The 17,990-nt window shown below is 35.6% G+C and overlaps 1 protein-coding gene across 16 annotated transcripts in view; it reads left to right on the top strand.

The window, feature by feature from the left end:
- The window catches only part of R3HDM1 (R3H domain containing 1), a 191,586-nt gene that overhangs the window by 128,823 nt on the left and 44,773 nt on the right, over positions 1-17,990 (top strand). For 12 of the 16 annotated variants that reach the window (XM_059927575.1, XM_059927580.1, XM_059927576.1 and 9 more), the window contains 3 exons: positions 2,015-2,116; positions 4,364-4,666; positions 10,179-10,302. In XM_059927575.1, the coding sequence (XP_059783558.1) occupies positions 2,015-2,116; positions 4,364-4,666; positions 10,179-10,302 (529 nt within the window). The remainder of the gene's footprint in view (positions 1-2,014; positions 2,117-4,363; positions 4,667-10,178; positions 10,303-17,990) is intronic. The other 4 variants (XM_059927587.1, XM_059927584.1, XM_059927578.1 and 1 more) reach the window with 2 other exon arrangements.

Here is a 17,990-nt window from a genome sequence, read left to right as displayed (position 1 = left end):
GATTTCCAAAGCCTTCAAATGGGCTGCGTTCTTGAAACCAGTCACTTTAAGTGGATGTTGTTTTACAGCCAGTTGCAATTTAAGTAGGAAAAAGGAAGTGCTAACGCTTTTTCTTTTCTACGTAGTGTAAGATTTTCACTTTGATCAGCCAGTCTTCTAGCCCACATTTTTCTCATTACCACTTGACACTCTGGCAGACATTAATTCCTACCCTTGGTGGTCACAGTACTCTTCTTTCTTTTACTCCCCAGCAGACTAAGGCTTTTGTTTCATCTGACACTGACCTAGTAGGTCATGTTTTCTGGAAGAAAGTTGTGTCTTAATGGTTGTCTGACTTAATAACACATTAAATAGCTTGTACTTGGTAGTTTTAAAGCCACAACACCTCATTTAGTGTGATACGTGCTGTCATCCATTAGGAAGCTTGCTAATTTCTAGTCAAGAAGTTAGTGAGGAACCAGTGGCCACTCTGTAGATTTTCAGCTTATACTTTTTTTAGTATGTTAGCTCTAGAATTTTTTGTGGAATTCTAAACTAATCTAAGCCTTTCATTTTTTCCAGAAACTGTGTTGTGTTGATTTTGTGGTAGAAGAGCAAACTCATCATTATACGTCTTAGTCATAAGAATTTCTCCTTATCTAGATTATTCCCTGAGTAATCTTATTTAGTTAATTTTGCATTTCTAAAGTATACTCTTTGGAGATATTGTCCAGGGAGATTCATGTATGTATATTTTAACCAAAACTAAGAGTTTTCATTAGATAAAATGACTTGGGTTCCTCCACTGCTTGCTTAAATGGTTGTATACAGGTCACTTAATTTCCCTTAACCTGATTGCCACCTGTAGGGTAGATTATGATAGTCATTAAACCAATATATATATTGTCCTTTATAATAAACTGTATAAATGTAAGACTGGGAAACTAAATGCCATTATTAGTCTATAGCTGGCCAGCTGTATTCCCTAAAATTTAGAAAGGATTGAAACCTCTTTCATGTTTTTAAACACCTGTGTTATGAGTGCCCTTGGGAAACACAAAACTTAAAATTTTTTTTCTCTGAAATGCAGGAGTATTTCATTAGTAAAAAGAATTTCAAATAATTACAGTGGATCGTCAAACCACATGGGTTTGAACTGCGAGGGTCCACTTATACATAGATTTTTTTCACTAAATACATAACTACAGTATACATGATCTGTGGTTGGTTGAATCCGTGGAGTAGAATCTGCAGGTACAGGGCCGACCATAAGTTATACACAGATTTTTGACCATGCAGAAGGTCAGTGCCCCTAATCCCTGAGTTGTTCAAAGACCAAGTGTAGTTTCTCAGCTCCTAATATTCTCTCAATAAAAATTTTTAGTTAGAAGAAAACTGTGTCTACCTTCCTTATGTAAAAGAGATCTGTTTGTGTGTGTGTGCATGTGCTTATATGTATGTGTGTGTTTTCTTTAGGCTATTAATGGTACTCACAGTACATTTTTGTTTAAAAATTGCTAAAATTTAGGCAGTTTGGTCCCAAAAGAGTTATCTAATCATGCCTTATCAAATAGAGAGGATACTTGGCATAGGTATTATGTAAGATATGCTGTCTGATAATAAGAGTGAGTGAAGTTTTTCTTCTATTACTTAGTGTTATATAGCTAAGTAGAGCAGCCCCGTCATCAAACCAGGAAGTAAGGATAAATGGTTTTGATTTTACTGACTTAACCCAGGGGTCTTGTTAGATAATAGGATTTGAAATGTCTAAATTACCTGTTGCAGTGAATCTAATAAATACTTTTATGAAAAAAATTATCTTTCTAATTATGTTTTAAATTTAAATGTATGTTCTCAGAATTTTTCTATGTAGAGTTTCTTCGCCTAGTATTGTTTTTGTTGTTTCCTATAATGTATTTTAGGTGACTTTGTAGTTTTAAGTTATTGCCAAAAAAAGTGTAACTTTCCATTTTATGCAATTCTTCTGACATTTTATTCTGACATTAACATTGTTTGCCAACCTGTTATTCCTTAGCCTATTCGTCCTCTGCAGCCCTCTTCACAGCCTGTTCAGTACTCTACAGCCCCTTACCCATCCCCGTTCCTGCCAGTCTCACCCACCCAGCAATACTCCGTGGTACTATATCTCTATTCACCTCCTGCGTTGTTTCTGTGGGTGGATGTGTGATGAATCCTTGTGAATGTGATTAATGTGATATGTTCTTTTGTGATTTTCTAAAGTCAGGGTTACATACATTTTGAAAAAGCATTTCTAACCTGTATTAGAAATAATTTATGCTCTTCCATAAAATATTTGTTATATTGGCTTATCACAGTGATTGTATAAATAAAGCCTAATCTTTTCCTCCCTTTTCATAATGAAATAATTTTCAAGTCCTAAGATGTTTTAGCTATTTTTCTCATTGAGGCCAGTGCAGGTCTGTGCGGTCCTGGGGTGGCAGCTTTCATCTGGGTTTAGGCTTTCTGTTCTTTCCCCAGTGCCCCAGGTCCAGTAGACTTAGTATCAGTCATTAGGGTGAATTGGAGCTTCCAATTACGTAAGACATCCTCCTTAGTATATTTCCAAAGAAGATCTCTAGATATTTAATCTGTGACTATAAAGTAATGGTACTTCACTTAATCCAAAGTATGCCCCAAGTTATACGTCTCAGTAAGAACTCAGATACACCGTTGCCATGTTTTCTCTGTGTGCCCTTCTCTAGTTACTGAGCATATGAGGCCACCATATAAAGTACCTCCTGCATAGTGCCTAACATGAAATAGATATTCAATAAGTGTTAATTTCCTTCCCTTTAAATGAATCTGCCTAACCACCGATATACTTTTCCCAGTGATGCTCTTATTTTTCAGACTATATGGCCATCACATTTTGAAATCGCATCCAGGTTAAATTATAAGCTATATCTTAAAATCACTTGCCACTTTTTAGAAATGTTTTGTTTTGTTGGGGGTGTTTTTGTTTTGAGCTTGAGGCAACCTTATTTACCAGCCTTGGCTCTGAATGATTTTCAAAAATCACTTTCAGTCTGAAAAAATGAAATTTTGCCAGCATTGAGAAGGTTGACAACATTTTTGGAAATACCATAAAAGCCTCAAAAATGTTTTGGAAAAATGGCAAATCATTGGATTAAGAAAATGACTTTTTTTACCAAGATGACTCTGATGGTGGTATATAGTTATGGTATCTCTTTTTTAAATATTTGGCCATATTACATTGTAATTATAGCTAGTAGGTATTTTTAAGTATATTTTCCTCTTCTGAAACTATTCATTGAATTATATGAATAGTGCTAGACTCTGTCAGAACAACCACTTGGGAAGAGTAAAGCCATAGATTTTCAGTCACTAAGTCAGGTTCCCTTTTTTTTCAGTCCCTTTATCATCTCCATAGCCTTAATTTACTTTGCAAAAACCAGCAGATTATAGAAATTGCAGACATGTCAACAACTTTGATCTGACAACTCAATTACCACAATATTTTAAGTAACTTTTTTTCAAATTTTTCCTCTTAACAGAATATGGTACATATTGTCGCCGATCTGTGGCTCCTTGGGAGCAAGGGAATGCCTTTTTAACCCCATTATCGTCATATCAGTGATATTATGTAGACTAGTCAGAACTGATCCTTATGCTACTGAGTCAGAGAAACATTTGTCAGATGGCATATAAATCGTAACCCTTTCTTGGCTGGGCACCATTGCCGGCTCTCTTAAGTAGCAAAAGCAGTAGGACACTGTCATTTGGATTATATTTGTCTAACATCTGACTTAAGGATAAACACTATGGAAGAGTTTATGACTAAATTATTGTTGAGAGATTAGAGTGTACATCAGGGAGGGTAGATTTTATATATTTTATTTCATTTCTGCTAGTATATTTGATTGTTAGGTATGGGAGGAGATACAGAAATGCATAGAACCTGAATCTTGCCTTCTGGGAAGAAGGGCAACGATTTAAAGTAAAGAGTAATTAGTACCATGCGTTGCTAGACTCCTGGTCTTCGAAGTCCTTTCAGAAAATGTTAATTGTATAATATAAAAGTGTGCCTTTAGTCCTCATTTAGTGTCTTTTCATTTTTTGATTGTGTAATGTTATACCCTACTCTTTTCTGCATGCTATACATTTCCGTTAGATATATTTTGCGAGTAATTTGCAATGATAGCATTGTAATAGTCCTACCTTGCTGCCTTAGAGTTCTAATTTTCTTGAAGCTGTTCTTCTATTAAGTCATGTCTGTGGTAGATACATGATTTCCGTAAGATATACTACTGCAACTCTTCTTAAAATATATGAAGTATTTTTCTTTGATAAGTTTGGTCTATGTATGGAAAGCTTACTGATTTCTGACTTCTCCCTTTTTCAGCAGGACAACCTTGGGTCTCAGTTTAGCCACATGAGTCTTGCCCGCCAGCCATCTGCAGATGGCTCTGACCCTCACGCCACCATGTTCCAGTCCACTGTTGTTCTTCAGTCCCCACAGCAGTCTGGTTATATCATGACAGCAGCCCCTCCACCACCACCACCTCCTCCTCCTCCTCCTCCTCCTCCTCCTCCTCCCCTACCACCTGGACAGCCAGTCGCTACTGCTGCCTATTCTGCCTCTGGTCATCCTGTCAGCCAGCCTGTGCTCCAGCAGCAAGGATATATTCAACAGCCCTCTCCACAGGTACGTTGCTTTTTTCATCTTTTCTCTCCTGTGGAAGCCTCTCATTTAAGATCAGTTTTAACTTTAGAGAGCTCATTTTTAATTTCGCATGGATAGAATTTGTGAGAACGTGTAAGCAAAGCTTGTAGTCACCTTCCCTTTTGGAGATTTTCAAGTGCATGCTAGACAACCACATGACCTGTAGACACTTCAGTTGGAGGGTTACACTATGTGATCTTTGAGTTTCCTTCTGACTCTGAGAGGTTTCTTTTGTTCTGATTAGCTTAAGAGAAACACAGTAAAGTAAATGCACTGTAAAAATAAAATGATACATTTTAAGAAGAGGTAGATCACTCTGGGGAGAATTAACATCTTAACACCGTTGAATCGTCCATTGCACGAACATGTTATCTCTCTCCATTTATTTAGATCTTCCTTAATTTTTTGTCAACAGTATTTTGTAGTTTTCATCACACAAGTGTTACACGTGTTTTTTTAATATATCCCTAAATATTGAATGTTTTAAGGTGATATTCTAAAGGAGATTATTTTTAAATTTTATTTTCTATTTGTTCATCGCTAGTATGTAGAAATATAATTGTTTTTTATATACTGATCTTTTACCCTGTGGACTTTCTAAATTTGATTATTCTACATATATTATCCTTTCCAATCTATATACCTTTTGTTTCTTTTTCTTGCCTTATTACATTAGCTAGGAGCCCTAATGTTGAATACTTTCAACACAACAGAGGGAAGTAAAAATCTCTAGAATCCATGTATTAACTTAAATATAAGTTTTGAAAGTACATATGCTTTCCTTGTTTCCAGCCATAAGGGTAGGCGTTCAGTCTTTCATCATTAACTGTGATACTATATGTGGGGTTTTTGTATAATTATCTAATATTCCTAGTTTGCTAAGAGTCTTTACCGTGAATGGACATTAATCTTGTAAAAAAAAATTTTTGGCATCTATTGAGGTGATCATGTGGGGTTTTTTCCCCTTTAGTCTAGTAATACAGTAAATTACTTTGACTTTTGAATGTTAAACTAACCTTTTGTTTCTGGAATATACCTCACGATATATAGTGATATATATATCATGATATAGTTTTCTTTTTTATATATCACTGCATTCAATTTGCCAGTATTTTCTTACGGATTTTTGCATGCATGTTCATGAAGGATATCGGTCTGTAGTTTGTTTGTAATGTCTTTTTCAGGTTGTAGTACCCAGGGTGGTACTGACCTCAAAATGAGTTGGATAGTGTTTCCTCCTTTATTTTCTAAAGGAGTTTATGGAGGATTGGTGTTATCTCTTCTTGAATATTTGCTAGAATTGCACTAATGAATCCATCCGGACCTGGATTTCTTTTGCAGGGAAGGTTTTTAAATTATGACTTCTTATTTTTTAGTATTAAATAGATATAGGGCTGTTACAATTTCCTTTTCATTTTGGATCAGATTTGGTAGTTTGTATCAATTCCATTTATGTTGTCAAACTTTTTGGCATAAAGTTGCTCATATGTAATATCCCCTTATTATACTTTTAGTATCTTCAGGATCTAAAGATATTAGTAATTTCAGTCTTCTTTTTTCTTTTTCCTTTATTAGTTTAACTAGAGGTTTATCAATTCTCTTGATGATGTTAAAAGAAAAACAACTTAGGGTTTCATTAGTTTTGTTTATTCATTTTCTATTTGAACTATTACTAATATAAGGTTTTTTTCTGTTTTGTATTTTTATAAATTTATTTATGTATTTATTTATTTTTGGCTGCATTGGGTCTTCGTTGCTGCACACGGGCTTTCTTTAGTTGCGGCGAGCGGGGGCTGCTCTTTGTTGTGGTGTGCGGGCTTCTCATTGCGGTGGCTTCTCTTGTTGCGGAGCATGGGCTCTAGGTGCACGGGCTTCAGTTGTTGTGGCTCGTGGGCTGTAGAGTGCAGGCTCAGTAGTTGTGGCGCACGGGCTTAGTTGCTCTGCGGCATGTGGGATCTTCTTGGACCAGGGCTCAAACCCGTGTCCCCAGCACTGGCAGGTGGATTCTTAACCACTGCGCCACCAAGGAAGTCCCTGTATGACTTTTTTGACCCATGATTTACATTAGAAGCATGTTAATTTCCAAACGTTTGGGGCTTACAGTTATTGATTTCTATTTTAGTCGCATGTGGTCAGGTAATCTACTCTAAGATTTCAGTGTTTTGGAACCTGTTGAGTCTTATTTCATGTCCCAGCATGTAGTCTCTCGTGGAATGATTTGTCTGTACTTGAAGAGAATTTGTACTCTATCATTTCAGTGTTTTGTGGTTTTGTTTTTTTGTTTTTTTAGATCAAGTTCACATAACGTAAAATTAACCAGTTTAAAGTGAACAATTCAGTGGCATTTAGTACATTCACAATGCTTTGCAACCATCACCTATGTCTAGTTCCAAAATATTTTTATCACCCCAAAAGAAAAGTTCATAACCATTCCCCTCACCCCCCAGCCCCTGGCAACCATCAGTCTTTATTCTCTATGGATTTACCATTCTGGATACTTGATATTAATAGAGTCATGCAATATGTTATATTCTGTGTCTGGCTTCTTTAACTTAACATAACGTTTCAGGGTTAATCCATGTTGTAGCATGTATGAGTACTTCATTCCTTTTTATGGCTGAATAATATGCCATTTTATATATATACCACAATTTGTCCATCTTCAACCATTATTGGATTTGGGATGTTTCCACCTTTTGCCTATTGTAAATAGTGCTCTATGAGCATTGTAGGTGCATGGATTTGTTTGAGTATCTGTTTTCATTTCTTTGGGTATATACCTAGGAAAAAATTACTGGATGATATGATAATTCTATGTTTAACTTTTTGAGGAACTGCCAGGTTGTTTTCTATGGTGTCTGAACCATTTTATATTCCTACCTGCAGTGTATAAAGGTTCCAGTTTCTCCACATCCTTGCCAACATTTGTTATTTACCATTATTATTATTATTATTATTATTGCCATCCTGTGGGCATGAAGTGGCTATCTCATGGTTTTGACTTGCATGTCCATAATTATTAGTGATGTTGATCATCTTTTCATGTGCTTGTTGGCCATTGTCGATCTTCTTGGGAGAAATGTGTTAAGTCCTTTGCCTGTCTTTAAATCAGATTGTCATTTAGTTGTTGAGCTGTAAGAATTCCTTGTATATTCTGGATTCTAGACCCTTATCAGATGTGTGTTTTACAAATATGTTCACCCATTCTGTAGGTTATCTTTTCACTTTTTTGATAATGTCTTTAATGTACAAAAGTTTTTATTTGGTGACGTTCACTTTATCCATCTTTTCATTTTGTTGCTCATGCTTTTGGTGTCATATGTAAGAATCCATTTCCAAACCCAAGGTCATAAAAATGTATCCCTGTTTTCTGCTAAGAGTTTTATGGTTTTAGCTCCTATATTTAGGGCATTTATCTCTTTTGAGTTAATTTTTATATATAGTATGAGGTAAGGGTCCAACTTCATTCTTTTGCATGTGTATATCTACTTATTTCAGCATCCTTTGTTGAAGATACTTTTCTTTTCCCACTGAATAATCTTGGTACCCTTGTCGAATATCAGTTGACCATAAATGTAAGAGTTTATTTCTCAACTCATTTTTACACTATTTCTATCTTTAGCCAGTACTACACTGTTTTATTACTGTACCTTTCTAGTAAGGTCTAAAATCAGAAAGTTTGAGTCCTCCAACTTCTATCTTGAAGTCCTTGAAACCTATTTTATCTGACTTTAATATTAGTGGCTTCAGCCTTCTTTTGATTAGCACTTAAATGATATGTCTTTTTCCATCCTCTTATTTGCAGCCTTTAAAGTATGTTGTTCACATACAGTATATAGTTGGTATTTGCTGATTTATGCAGTCTGATTGAAGTGTTTAGTCCTTTTATCTTTTATATATCAACTGACATGGTTAGATGTAGGTATGCCACGTTGCTATTTGTTTTCCATTTGTCGTATCTATATTTTATTCCTGTCTTCTTGCTTTCCTTCCTTTATATTATTTGAATTATTTCAGGGTTCTGTTTTATTTCTTCTATTGCCTTTTTGTCTACAGCCCTTTGAATCTTGTGCTTATGTGGTTTCCTTAGGGACTATGATAGGTATCTTTAGCTTATCAAAATCTACTTTGAGTTCATACAAAACTCCAAGAAAAATATACTAGTCATGTTAAAAGTATAATTCCATTTACCCTCTCTCCATTGTTTGTGCTATTGTTGTCATATATATTGCATGTATATACATTATAAAGAAAAATTTGGTGTTATAATTTTTGCCTTAGTAGTATCTTTTTTGTTTTTTTTAATTAGGAGGAAAGGAAGAATGTATTATTTATACACATCACACATACTGAAAAGTATAATAATGGATTAGATCCGAAATCAGGATATATCGCTTGTTGATACCTCCAGGAAAAATTAAGGGATCACATGTATATTGTGTCTAATGTTTCAAAAACAGAAGAGTATTACAGAAAATTTAGGCGACTCTTGGCTTATAACTGATCCAGGAATTCTGTGCTTGGCTGGTTTCCAGATGAAATGGGCACTCTTTAAGATTTCCACAGATCTCTGGGCTTTTAGAAGTAACCCAGTCAGATAAGCAGAACCTAAGAGAACCCGTGAACCTAATAAAGTTAACTTAACACATACTTCCATATCACTGGATTAATTGTTTATTCTTCACCCCAAACCAGATCAGATTACTTTTAGAGAAATTCACAGCTGATACAGATAGCTCTGGAGGGAAAACTAAATCAAGATAGTCTTATTGGCATTTTTTCCAGCTTTATTAAGTATAATTGACAAATAAAATTTGTATTGGCATTTTAATTTGCATTAGAAATATGAGGAGAATTAAAGAATGGAACCAGTGCAAGTGTGCATTAGTGTAGGAATGGATAAACTGGCTTATTTATGTGGTGATTGCTGTTCAGCAGTTAAATTGAATGAGCTAGCGATTTGTGCTTCAACAAATGAGTCTCAAAAACAATGTTAATTGCAAAATAAGTTGCATGAAGTTATATAGAGTACCATAAATGTACATTTTTAAAATTCTCAACAATTGTATGTATGGATAACAGATTACACACACACTAGAAGCTTAAAAACATTTATGGGAATGATATATACCAACTTCAGGATAATGGTTTTTCTATGGAATATAGAGCAAAGGAATGTTGGAGTGAGCCTTAAGCTATTTCAGTAGTACTTGGTAAAAGAGAGAAAAATCTGAAACAAATGTGGCCCAAAAATTTAAATATACTAAATCTGATCAGTGGGCAAATTGGTAGGTGTGTTTTGTTATGTATACTGTATGTTTGAAATTAAAAAAAATTTTTTTCAGGTAAATTTAAAGCTAAGAAAATCAGTTTTCAGATGATTACTATTTGGGAGAATTATTACTCATTACACTCCAATGTTCCTGGCAGGAAAAAAAATAATTCTGCTGCAAGTAAAATTGATTTTTTCTTTTTTCCTTAATGCTTATCCTAGATGCCAGCCTGTTACTGTGCTCCAGGCCACTACCACTCCAGTCAACCTCAGTATCGCCCCATCCCTTCTGTCCATTACAGTTCACATCTGAACCAACCACTGCCACAGCCTGCACAGCAGGCAGGTGAGTATGTGAGGTTAGGAATTCTCAGCTTTTGGTATTGCTGCTTTTTCATCCTGCTTTATTTCAGTCTTACTCTTAAGATACTGCCACACTCAGTCTGTCAAAGGTTTCAGATAGGTGCATACCTATGAATATGCAAACCAGTGAGATGAAAAGAGTGGGCGGATCTTAGCCCCCTCCAGGGAATGCCACAGTGTCAGGTTTCTGTACTATAGAGTTGGGAGCCTTAAGGAGAAGATTGTACCAGGTGAGCAGCTTCCAGGTCCTCCCTGCCATTGTAGCCGAAGCCTCCTCTACAGCCTGATAATGCACCTGTGGTAAACAGCAAAAGGCAGACAAGGCAAGTTAAGATGTCTGCTGAACAGCTAACCAAAAACAAGGACCAAAATGACCTAACTTGGGTTGAGAACTCTAGCCTAGTGAAGATATTTTGATGTCTTAGTCTCCGCAGGAGTGCCTTAAAAGGAATGAAGTTCTTACACATCTTTTTAGTGTTTTGGTTTTGTGGTTGTATAGTGAAAGGTATTTTTAAACCAAATACAGTCTAATCCTAAGCATATCAAACATATTAAAACTGAAAAGATAGTTTTTCTTTTGCCCCTTTTAAATTTTCTTTAAGCATTCAATGGAAACAACTGTGATCTCAGTATAAAAGCTACCTTACTAATTTGACTGAACTCATTTCTCTCTATGCTTCCCACCTACATGTGTACTTCTGCCCCAGATGTTTAATAAGGTATTCTTTTCAGCCTTTTATAACTCTAGGTGTTCAAGGAGAATTTTTATTGGTTTCTTTGAAGCCTTTTTAGCTGCTTGTCGCCGTTTGAATGTGCTCAGACTATGTCAGCATGATTAGCTGAGGCCACATAACCCTCCACCTCTACTTACGCAGTTTCTTGCTCTTGATAATGTGTGGAACTCTTGAGGGGTTCCACAGTTTCAGGAGAAAGACATCTGCACTGGGCGGTCTGATGAGAAGTGTTCTTGCCTCTCCTCACTTGTGCAGTCTGCACTCATCGTTGTGACTCATCAGCTTCCTTTACCAGATGTTACTCTTACTTATCTCCCCAGCAGGGGAACCTCCACGTCCTCAGTCTTGCTCTCAGGAGTTGTCTTGTACTTCATGTGTAGGTTTTTCCCTTTTTCATGTTACTGGCCTTGTATTGTATGTGTGACGAATGTTCTTCCAAAGGATGTTGAGTATATACAATGGTCATTTTGGCCAACTTAGAACTTGTCCTCTGTTCCTGAATTTTAATAATACATTCCACTTCAAATAACCTAAACTAGTATATTCTCTAATTTTGAAAGGCATCAGAAGCTGTCCTTTATACCTGGACACATTGGTGATGACACTGCTCACTAACTTTAAATACATAGTTGTTTTATTCTAATAGAAATTATTTCCTAAGTTTTCCTGGGCCTCCGTGACTGACTTTTCATATCATAATTGTCATGATTTTTTTCTTCCAAAATTACAATACAGATTACAGCTAATGTTATGATAATAAAAAAAAAATTTGTCTTAACTTTCCCCATTCAAATACCTTGCGTGTGACTAATTAACTTATTAGTTCATTAGTATGCCCTATTAATGAGGCAGGCAAAGAAACTTTGTTCTGTATTTGTGTGAGCTTCTTAGTTCTGTTCTTTTTCATGGCAAAATTTTTATTCCTCTCCATTGTCAAACTGCCTACAAAATTAAAACTTTTAATCACAGGTAGGACCAGTGTGCTCATGCAAATGCCTCTGCCAAATATATTCCTCTCTGCCAAAAATGGACAACTGTAAATGCCACGCCTCCTAATTCAGGGCCAAAATATCTACACGACAGATGGCATGTGTTTATCGTCAGTGATGTTTCAGTTGTGGGGTTTTTCCTAATGCTGGTTATGGTGAGAAGGAAGGCAACAATAAGTCAGATTGCATCTAGACAGTACAGGCACAGAAAAGTGCGTGTGTCTGAATGACTTTTGACGTTGTGTTTGACTCTTAAGAGTCAGTGATAATATAACACTTTATAACTAGAGTTGGTTTCATGTCATTCAGTTTGAAGAAGAGAAGAGAAATAAATCCTCAAAGCACCCTTATATGAAAGCGAAAGAAATGCTGTTATGCTAATAAGTAGAAGAGAAAATTTCCCTTTAAAGAAAAGTTCAGTTGTGCCAGTGCCACGTACTGTGTTGGTAATTATACTGAACCTTTTTGTAGAATTAGTAGGAGTTGGATGATTATATAATCTAAAGACTTTTTTATTGTTAGCCAATGGTTATTTTTTATGTCAAACTTCATCAAAAAAATGTGCATTTATGTTTGTGTGTCTCCTAACAGAAAAGTAAAATGCACTGGGAAGTGGACACAGGAACTTTTTGTTCTGATTTTCTGTACAGATTTATAGCAATTTCTTTCACGGTAATTTACATTTTTATATGCAAACATCATACTTTTTGGATTTCATTTTTTATTTTTTTTCCTTGTAATATTTCTCTACATTCTACCATCCCCATCTGATTAAAATTAGAAATAATTTGTTACATCCCTTACTTTTCTTTTTCTTGTCAAATAACATTTAGTCAAGAAGCATATTGTTTTGTTACATAAAAGGGTGAAACTAATAATTCAGCCAAATGATGAAAGCATTGATAGACTTGGAACAATTTTTTTTCACTGAGTTACATACAAAAAAATAATTTTTAAATGTTTGCATATGAATCTAAAGAAATTTCGCCCTAAATTAACAAACCCAATTGAATCAAATATTCTTAGATCAGGTTGGGTATGGGCAGTAGAAATACAAGATTTTCTGTTATTTTCCCTTTTGGGGGCAGGAAGGAGGTTGGGGAAATACCTCAAGGATAAAATGCCTTCGGTCTTCCATGCAAGTGTGTACCAGAGAACTGCAGTAGTTATTGATCTCCTTGACAATAAACCCACCTATTATGGGGACTGAATTGAAATCAGTACTAACATTACTGCTGGGGAATGAATGTACAAATCCTTTGTTATGAATGTGAAACTACTAGGTCATTAAAACAAGGTTGAGTCAGCCCCTGTCAACAGAAGCAGAAGAAATTCTGGCTACTTAAGGCCTTTTGGACAATGTATTATATAACATGAAAGAAAACAAAATAGGAGTCAAATCCTGACAACCCTTACTTGTATTTAAGTGGTATTAGGTGTATCACTTAAAGCCTCCGGGTTTCCATTTACTCACTTGCAAAGTAAGGGAGTTTTACTGTATCATCTGTTGAAGCCTCTGTGTACTCTAAAATTCCATGATTCTGTGTGTCTGTCTTATGTGAGTCATTTCTAGTTTAGAAAGGTGGAACATTGGAGAATTGGTTTGCAGTAGCTTAATGACCTACTGTCAAAACTGGAGCCATACCAGCAAAGATTTCAAAAGATCTGGTTACTTGCCAGCTGCAGTAATATGGATTTGTTATCTTAACCCTTTATCATAAAATTTACAGCTTGAATACTATGAAGTATACTACATATAAGAAGCGTGGTATACTATAAAGAAACTCTTCCTGCAGGTAGTAATTGTAGCAAAGATTTTAGGTTTATGAGGCCTGGCTGTTTTCTATGCAGCTGCTTTCATTCTTATGACTCTTTTGAAAAGTTTGCAGCTTCACCATATATGTTGAATATTTTGCAATAATTGGCCTTGTTCCTGAGCTGTTGGATTCGGGGCCGTAGCACTGTCTGAGAGGTTTACATTTCTCACAGTGAACCGGTCTCTTTTTCAGCTGCTTCCTGGCTTCTTTTTACTCAGGTTTCCACTGCCCTTTTTTTTTTTTTTTTTTTTTTTTTTTCTTTTTAATGCTGTATTAAAGTATTAACATTTGCTTATATTTTCCATTAATTGTAATGCCTTTTAATCATGCATCAGACTCAGAAATAGGGATTTGAATTTAAATGACAACCTTGGCTTAATATAATTTACCTTTTAAAAATTCATGAAAGCTATTGCTTTAATTTCTTTTCCAAAGCAGATTTGAATGGCAGATTAATTTTGATTGGAGCTTTTCTTAAAAGTTTAATGTCTTAAGCATGCCAGACTCATTAGCAAAAGTCAAATACATCTCTTTCCCTGTTGCTAAATAACTTTTTAGGAATATTATTATGCATGCCATTAAATGGACCTAAGACATGTAAACGCATTTGAAGCTATTTGAAGGGATATAATTTAATTTTTTTCCAAACTGTGATATTGTATGCATGTGGGAAGCAAAATGACTCCATAGAACTAAATATCATTTTAGTTTTGCAACCTCTGTTAAATTCAAAGGTTATCAATGCATTTATACCTTTAACCAGCAGACTACAGTAGGGTCCTGATGAACCACAACCACAGGAGGAACATTTCAGGTTAAACAGTCTGTAAGGTGCACAGAATACTGGCAGCATTGCAGGGCACAAATTTAAAAGTAACCAGGGTGTAAAAGGCAAGGAAGGAAGAAAGGGCCCTATTGGATAAGTGGAAGAGGGGTGATATTGATAAGAGATTTTACTTATGTCAAATAGGGACTCTATCTACACAGTCAATTTCTTTACTGACAACTTCTGACTTGAGTAATAGGAATTTTGTATTTATGTTGCCGGGTGGTAGCCCTGACTATCCTTGTTTTTTCATTGATTCTGTAAACATTTCTTAGCATTGCCTGACCAGCGCAGACTTAAACATTGTATGTTACCTACAAATCCACCTACTTCCCTTTTCCCTTCTCCATTAACCTGCCGCCACTGGAGCCAAATGTATCTGGTAAGTACCCATAGATTTCCTTGAGTCGTATGCCCTCTTCCACAGGACTGTCCTTTAAATAGCTGTGAGCTATAACCTCTGTGTGGCCGTTTTTATTAGATTTGTTTTTTATGTTTGTATTTATGTTTATTTCAGGCACAGAAGTAGGAGAGCAGAGGGTGATAGAGGAGAAGAATAGCAAAGATGTGCTGGCAGCTGTGTGTTCTTCCAAATTCACCTAACAGACTATCCTTAGTTGAACTTGCCTGCTCACTAGAATAGTGCCGCAAACATAAGACAAACCAGATTACAAACTTGAGATTTTGGTGATTTGGAAACAGTTCTCACAAACTGTCTTGTAGATACCTAGTTACAGTTAAATTTAAAGTTGGCAAAATGGCTCATCCAAAAAAGAAAAAATCTGCCCTGACAGTGCTTCTGCTGTACAAATTCAGTCCTGAAAAAATTTAATAGTACTGTTAAATGAAATAACCTTAGATTTATTAAATGGCTGTTCTGACTAAGCACTTCTTCAGTTTCTTTTATTATCTTTCTGATTATGTCTAATCCGTATTATTAAGAATGCTTTCCTTTAACACAAATGCTGTTTCAGATCACCTGTATAAAATAAAACTAGCCTGTTAAAGCCGGTGCAGTCCTTTTCTGCTGAGCACTGTGTTTCCTTCTTGCTCTCTTCTCTGTTGAAGTGAAAGAGAGTTAAAAATAGAATATTCTTTGGAGCCCTCCGGGGAAGAGCCTGAGCCATCAATTTATATTGTCCTAGTTCTCTCAGCTTGCAGAATTGATTGTGGTTTCCTCTGAAAGTGCTGGAAGAAACGAGATAATATTGCAACAGTGCAGTCCTTTAACAAAGGAGAATGTCGGTGTTAAATAATACCTTACATTGAGATCTGGGTGTTTATTCTGTTGTTTGGTATCACTTAATATAGGCATTGCTTGCTTTACAAAATAGATGCTCTCCCACAATACTCACAAATTTCTGTAAAAGATATTCTGTTTTCCTCTTACACCCAGGTTAATAAATCCAGATATATCACAGGAAGGATTTTTTTTTTTTAATTATGATGTACTGAAACACACTTTATTGAGGAAAGAATATAATTTAGATAGTAGCCAAGTTGGGGGTGTATTGGGTGTCAGAATACTGGAAATACTCTTTTTGTAGCATTTTTCAAAACAGAGTGGTACTTTTCATTCTCTAGAAATCTACTTTAGCCTTCCTAATCTTCAACCTTCTCCCTCTTTTCCAGATCATTGGATTTTTTTCTCATACTTGGCAGTCTTCAAACTATACTTTTGAAACTATCAGAGCTATGTCCCTCCCTTCCTTTGGTCTGAATACTTAGATAATGAACCTGAAGCACAGTGCCACTTCTCTAATAAGTGCCACTGTTAACAGTTGATGCTCTGCAGCCTGAATGTTTAAACACAGGTTTAAAGCAACTTGAACAGTTCTTTAAGATGTAAATTTTATTAAGCAAGTGTGCATAAAGTGAGGCATGTCTGTAATTACATGGTCCTTTATGTTGCTAATAAACTATTAATGATTTTGTCTTGCATAAACAATAGTAAGGGGCTTATCTTTAGTTGGATTAGTAGAATGATCTTGTGCATTTCTTATCTTTTTTAGTGCTTTCCAAGTGAATATTTCTAGTTTTGCTTGTGATTATAGTAACTTTAATAACCAACATAGATCCCATGGTCTTATGTCATTCAAAAAAATTCCAATAATCTTTTTGCAGCGTTTAATATCATGTTCTTTAGAGAGTATACTCTAAAATTATGTACTTTGTAACTAGTTACTGGACTCTTGTTTGTTTTAAGTATTGGAATGAATGATCAAACATCATGACTTATTGAAAAACAGTTCAGGTACCTGTCCTAATGCCAGTAGAATTTCCTTCCTGGGATACCAGCCATACAATGTATCAAATGTTAAATGATGCTTTTTTTTTTTTTTTTTTTTAAGTTAGAAAGATTCCTCAGCCCCTGACAGCTTCCTGTTCACTGTGGTTCAAACCTCAAACCTGGTGGGTTTTCCTGCCTGGAATGTAAAAATGAATGTAAAGCTTATTCAGTATGTAGAAAAGAGCCATTGCTTCACAAGAACTTGAAGGGTTCACCCCTGTTACAGGACATGCCCCTTTATATACACAGTGTCCAGGTTAAAGCTGGCATTGCCCCATTGGTAAAAGCTCACTTCTTGGCAAAGCAATTCAACTTTATGGAGAGGAGAGCCACATTTATGAAAATTCTGCTGGAGAAATCTTCTGTATACTCATCTGGAATATGGCAGGAGAGTATACGTTTTGAGTAAAGGCAGCCTTTGAGGCAAAATAGCAAAGCTAAAACCCAAAGAGGAACATTGGAGATTGACATGGAAATGCTCAGGCTGAGTGAGAGACCCAGACCAGGGAACATGGAACCTGAAATATGTCACCATTTGAGCCTCTTCTTCCCCTTCCCAGTTGTTTTATATACATGTGAAATCTTATTATAATGAGACAAAGAGATGTAACCTTGAAATGAAGAGGTTACAAACCATGCATCTTGGGAGTAGTGGAAACTCTGTGACACCTGGTCTTGTTTTCAGCCCGGAAGTTTGTATAGCTACAGTCTGGACTAACTGCTCAACAACCTTTCACTCTGATTCTGTTTTGGGTAACAACACTTAATACTCACAAATAATCTTCAAATGAAAAAAAAAACTTTCCTGGTTGATTGACTATTTACAATAATTCTTTGTTTTCCTATAATTAAATTTCTGTTAAGACTTAGACTGTGTTTAACTTTGCTTCTGTTAAACTACAGTAAAAGTCTTCATTAACCAAAATTCTCAGAAAATGGAAGGAGGGTCAGGTGTTTAAGTGTTCTGCTTATTTGAGCAGTATTACTGTAGTACTCTTTCTACTTCAGCATTTGT

Source organism: Balaenoptera ricei, chromosome 7 (assembly GCF_028023285.1).
Source record: "Balaenoptera ricei isolate mBalRic1 chromosome 7, mBalRic1.hap2, whole genome shotgun sequence".
Lineage (NCBI taxonomy): Eukaryota > Metazoa > Chordata > Mammalia > Artiodactyla > Balaenopteridae > Balaenoptera > Balaenoptera ricei.
This window is presented reverse-complemented; position numbering and strand designations above follow the sequence as displayed.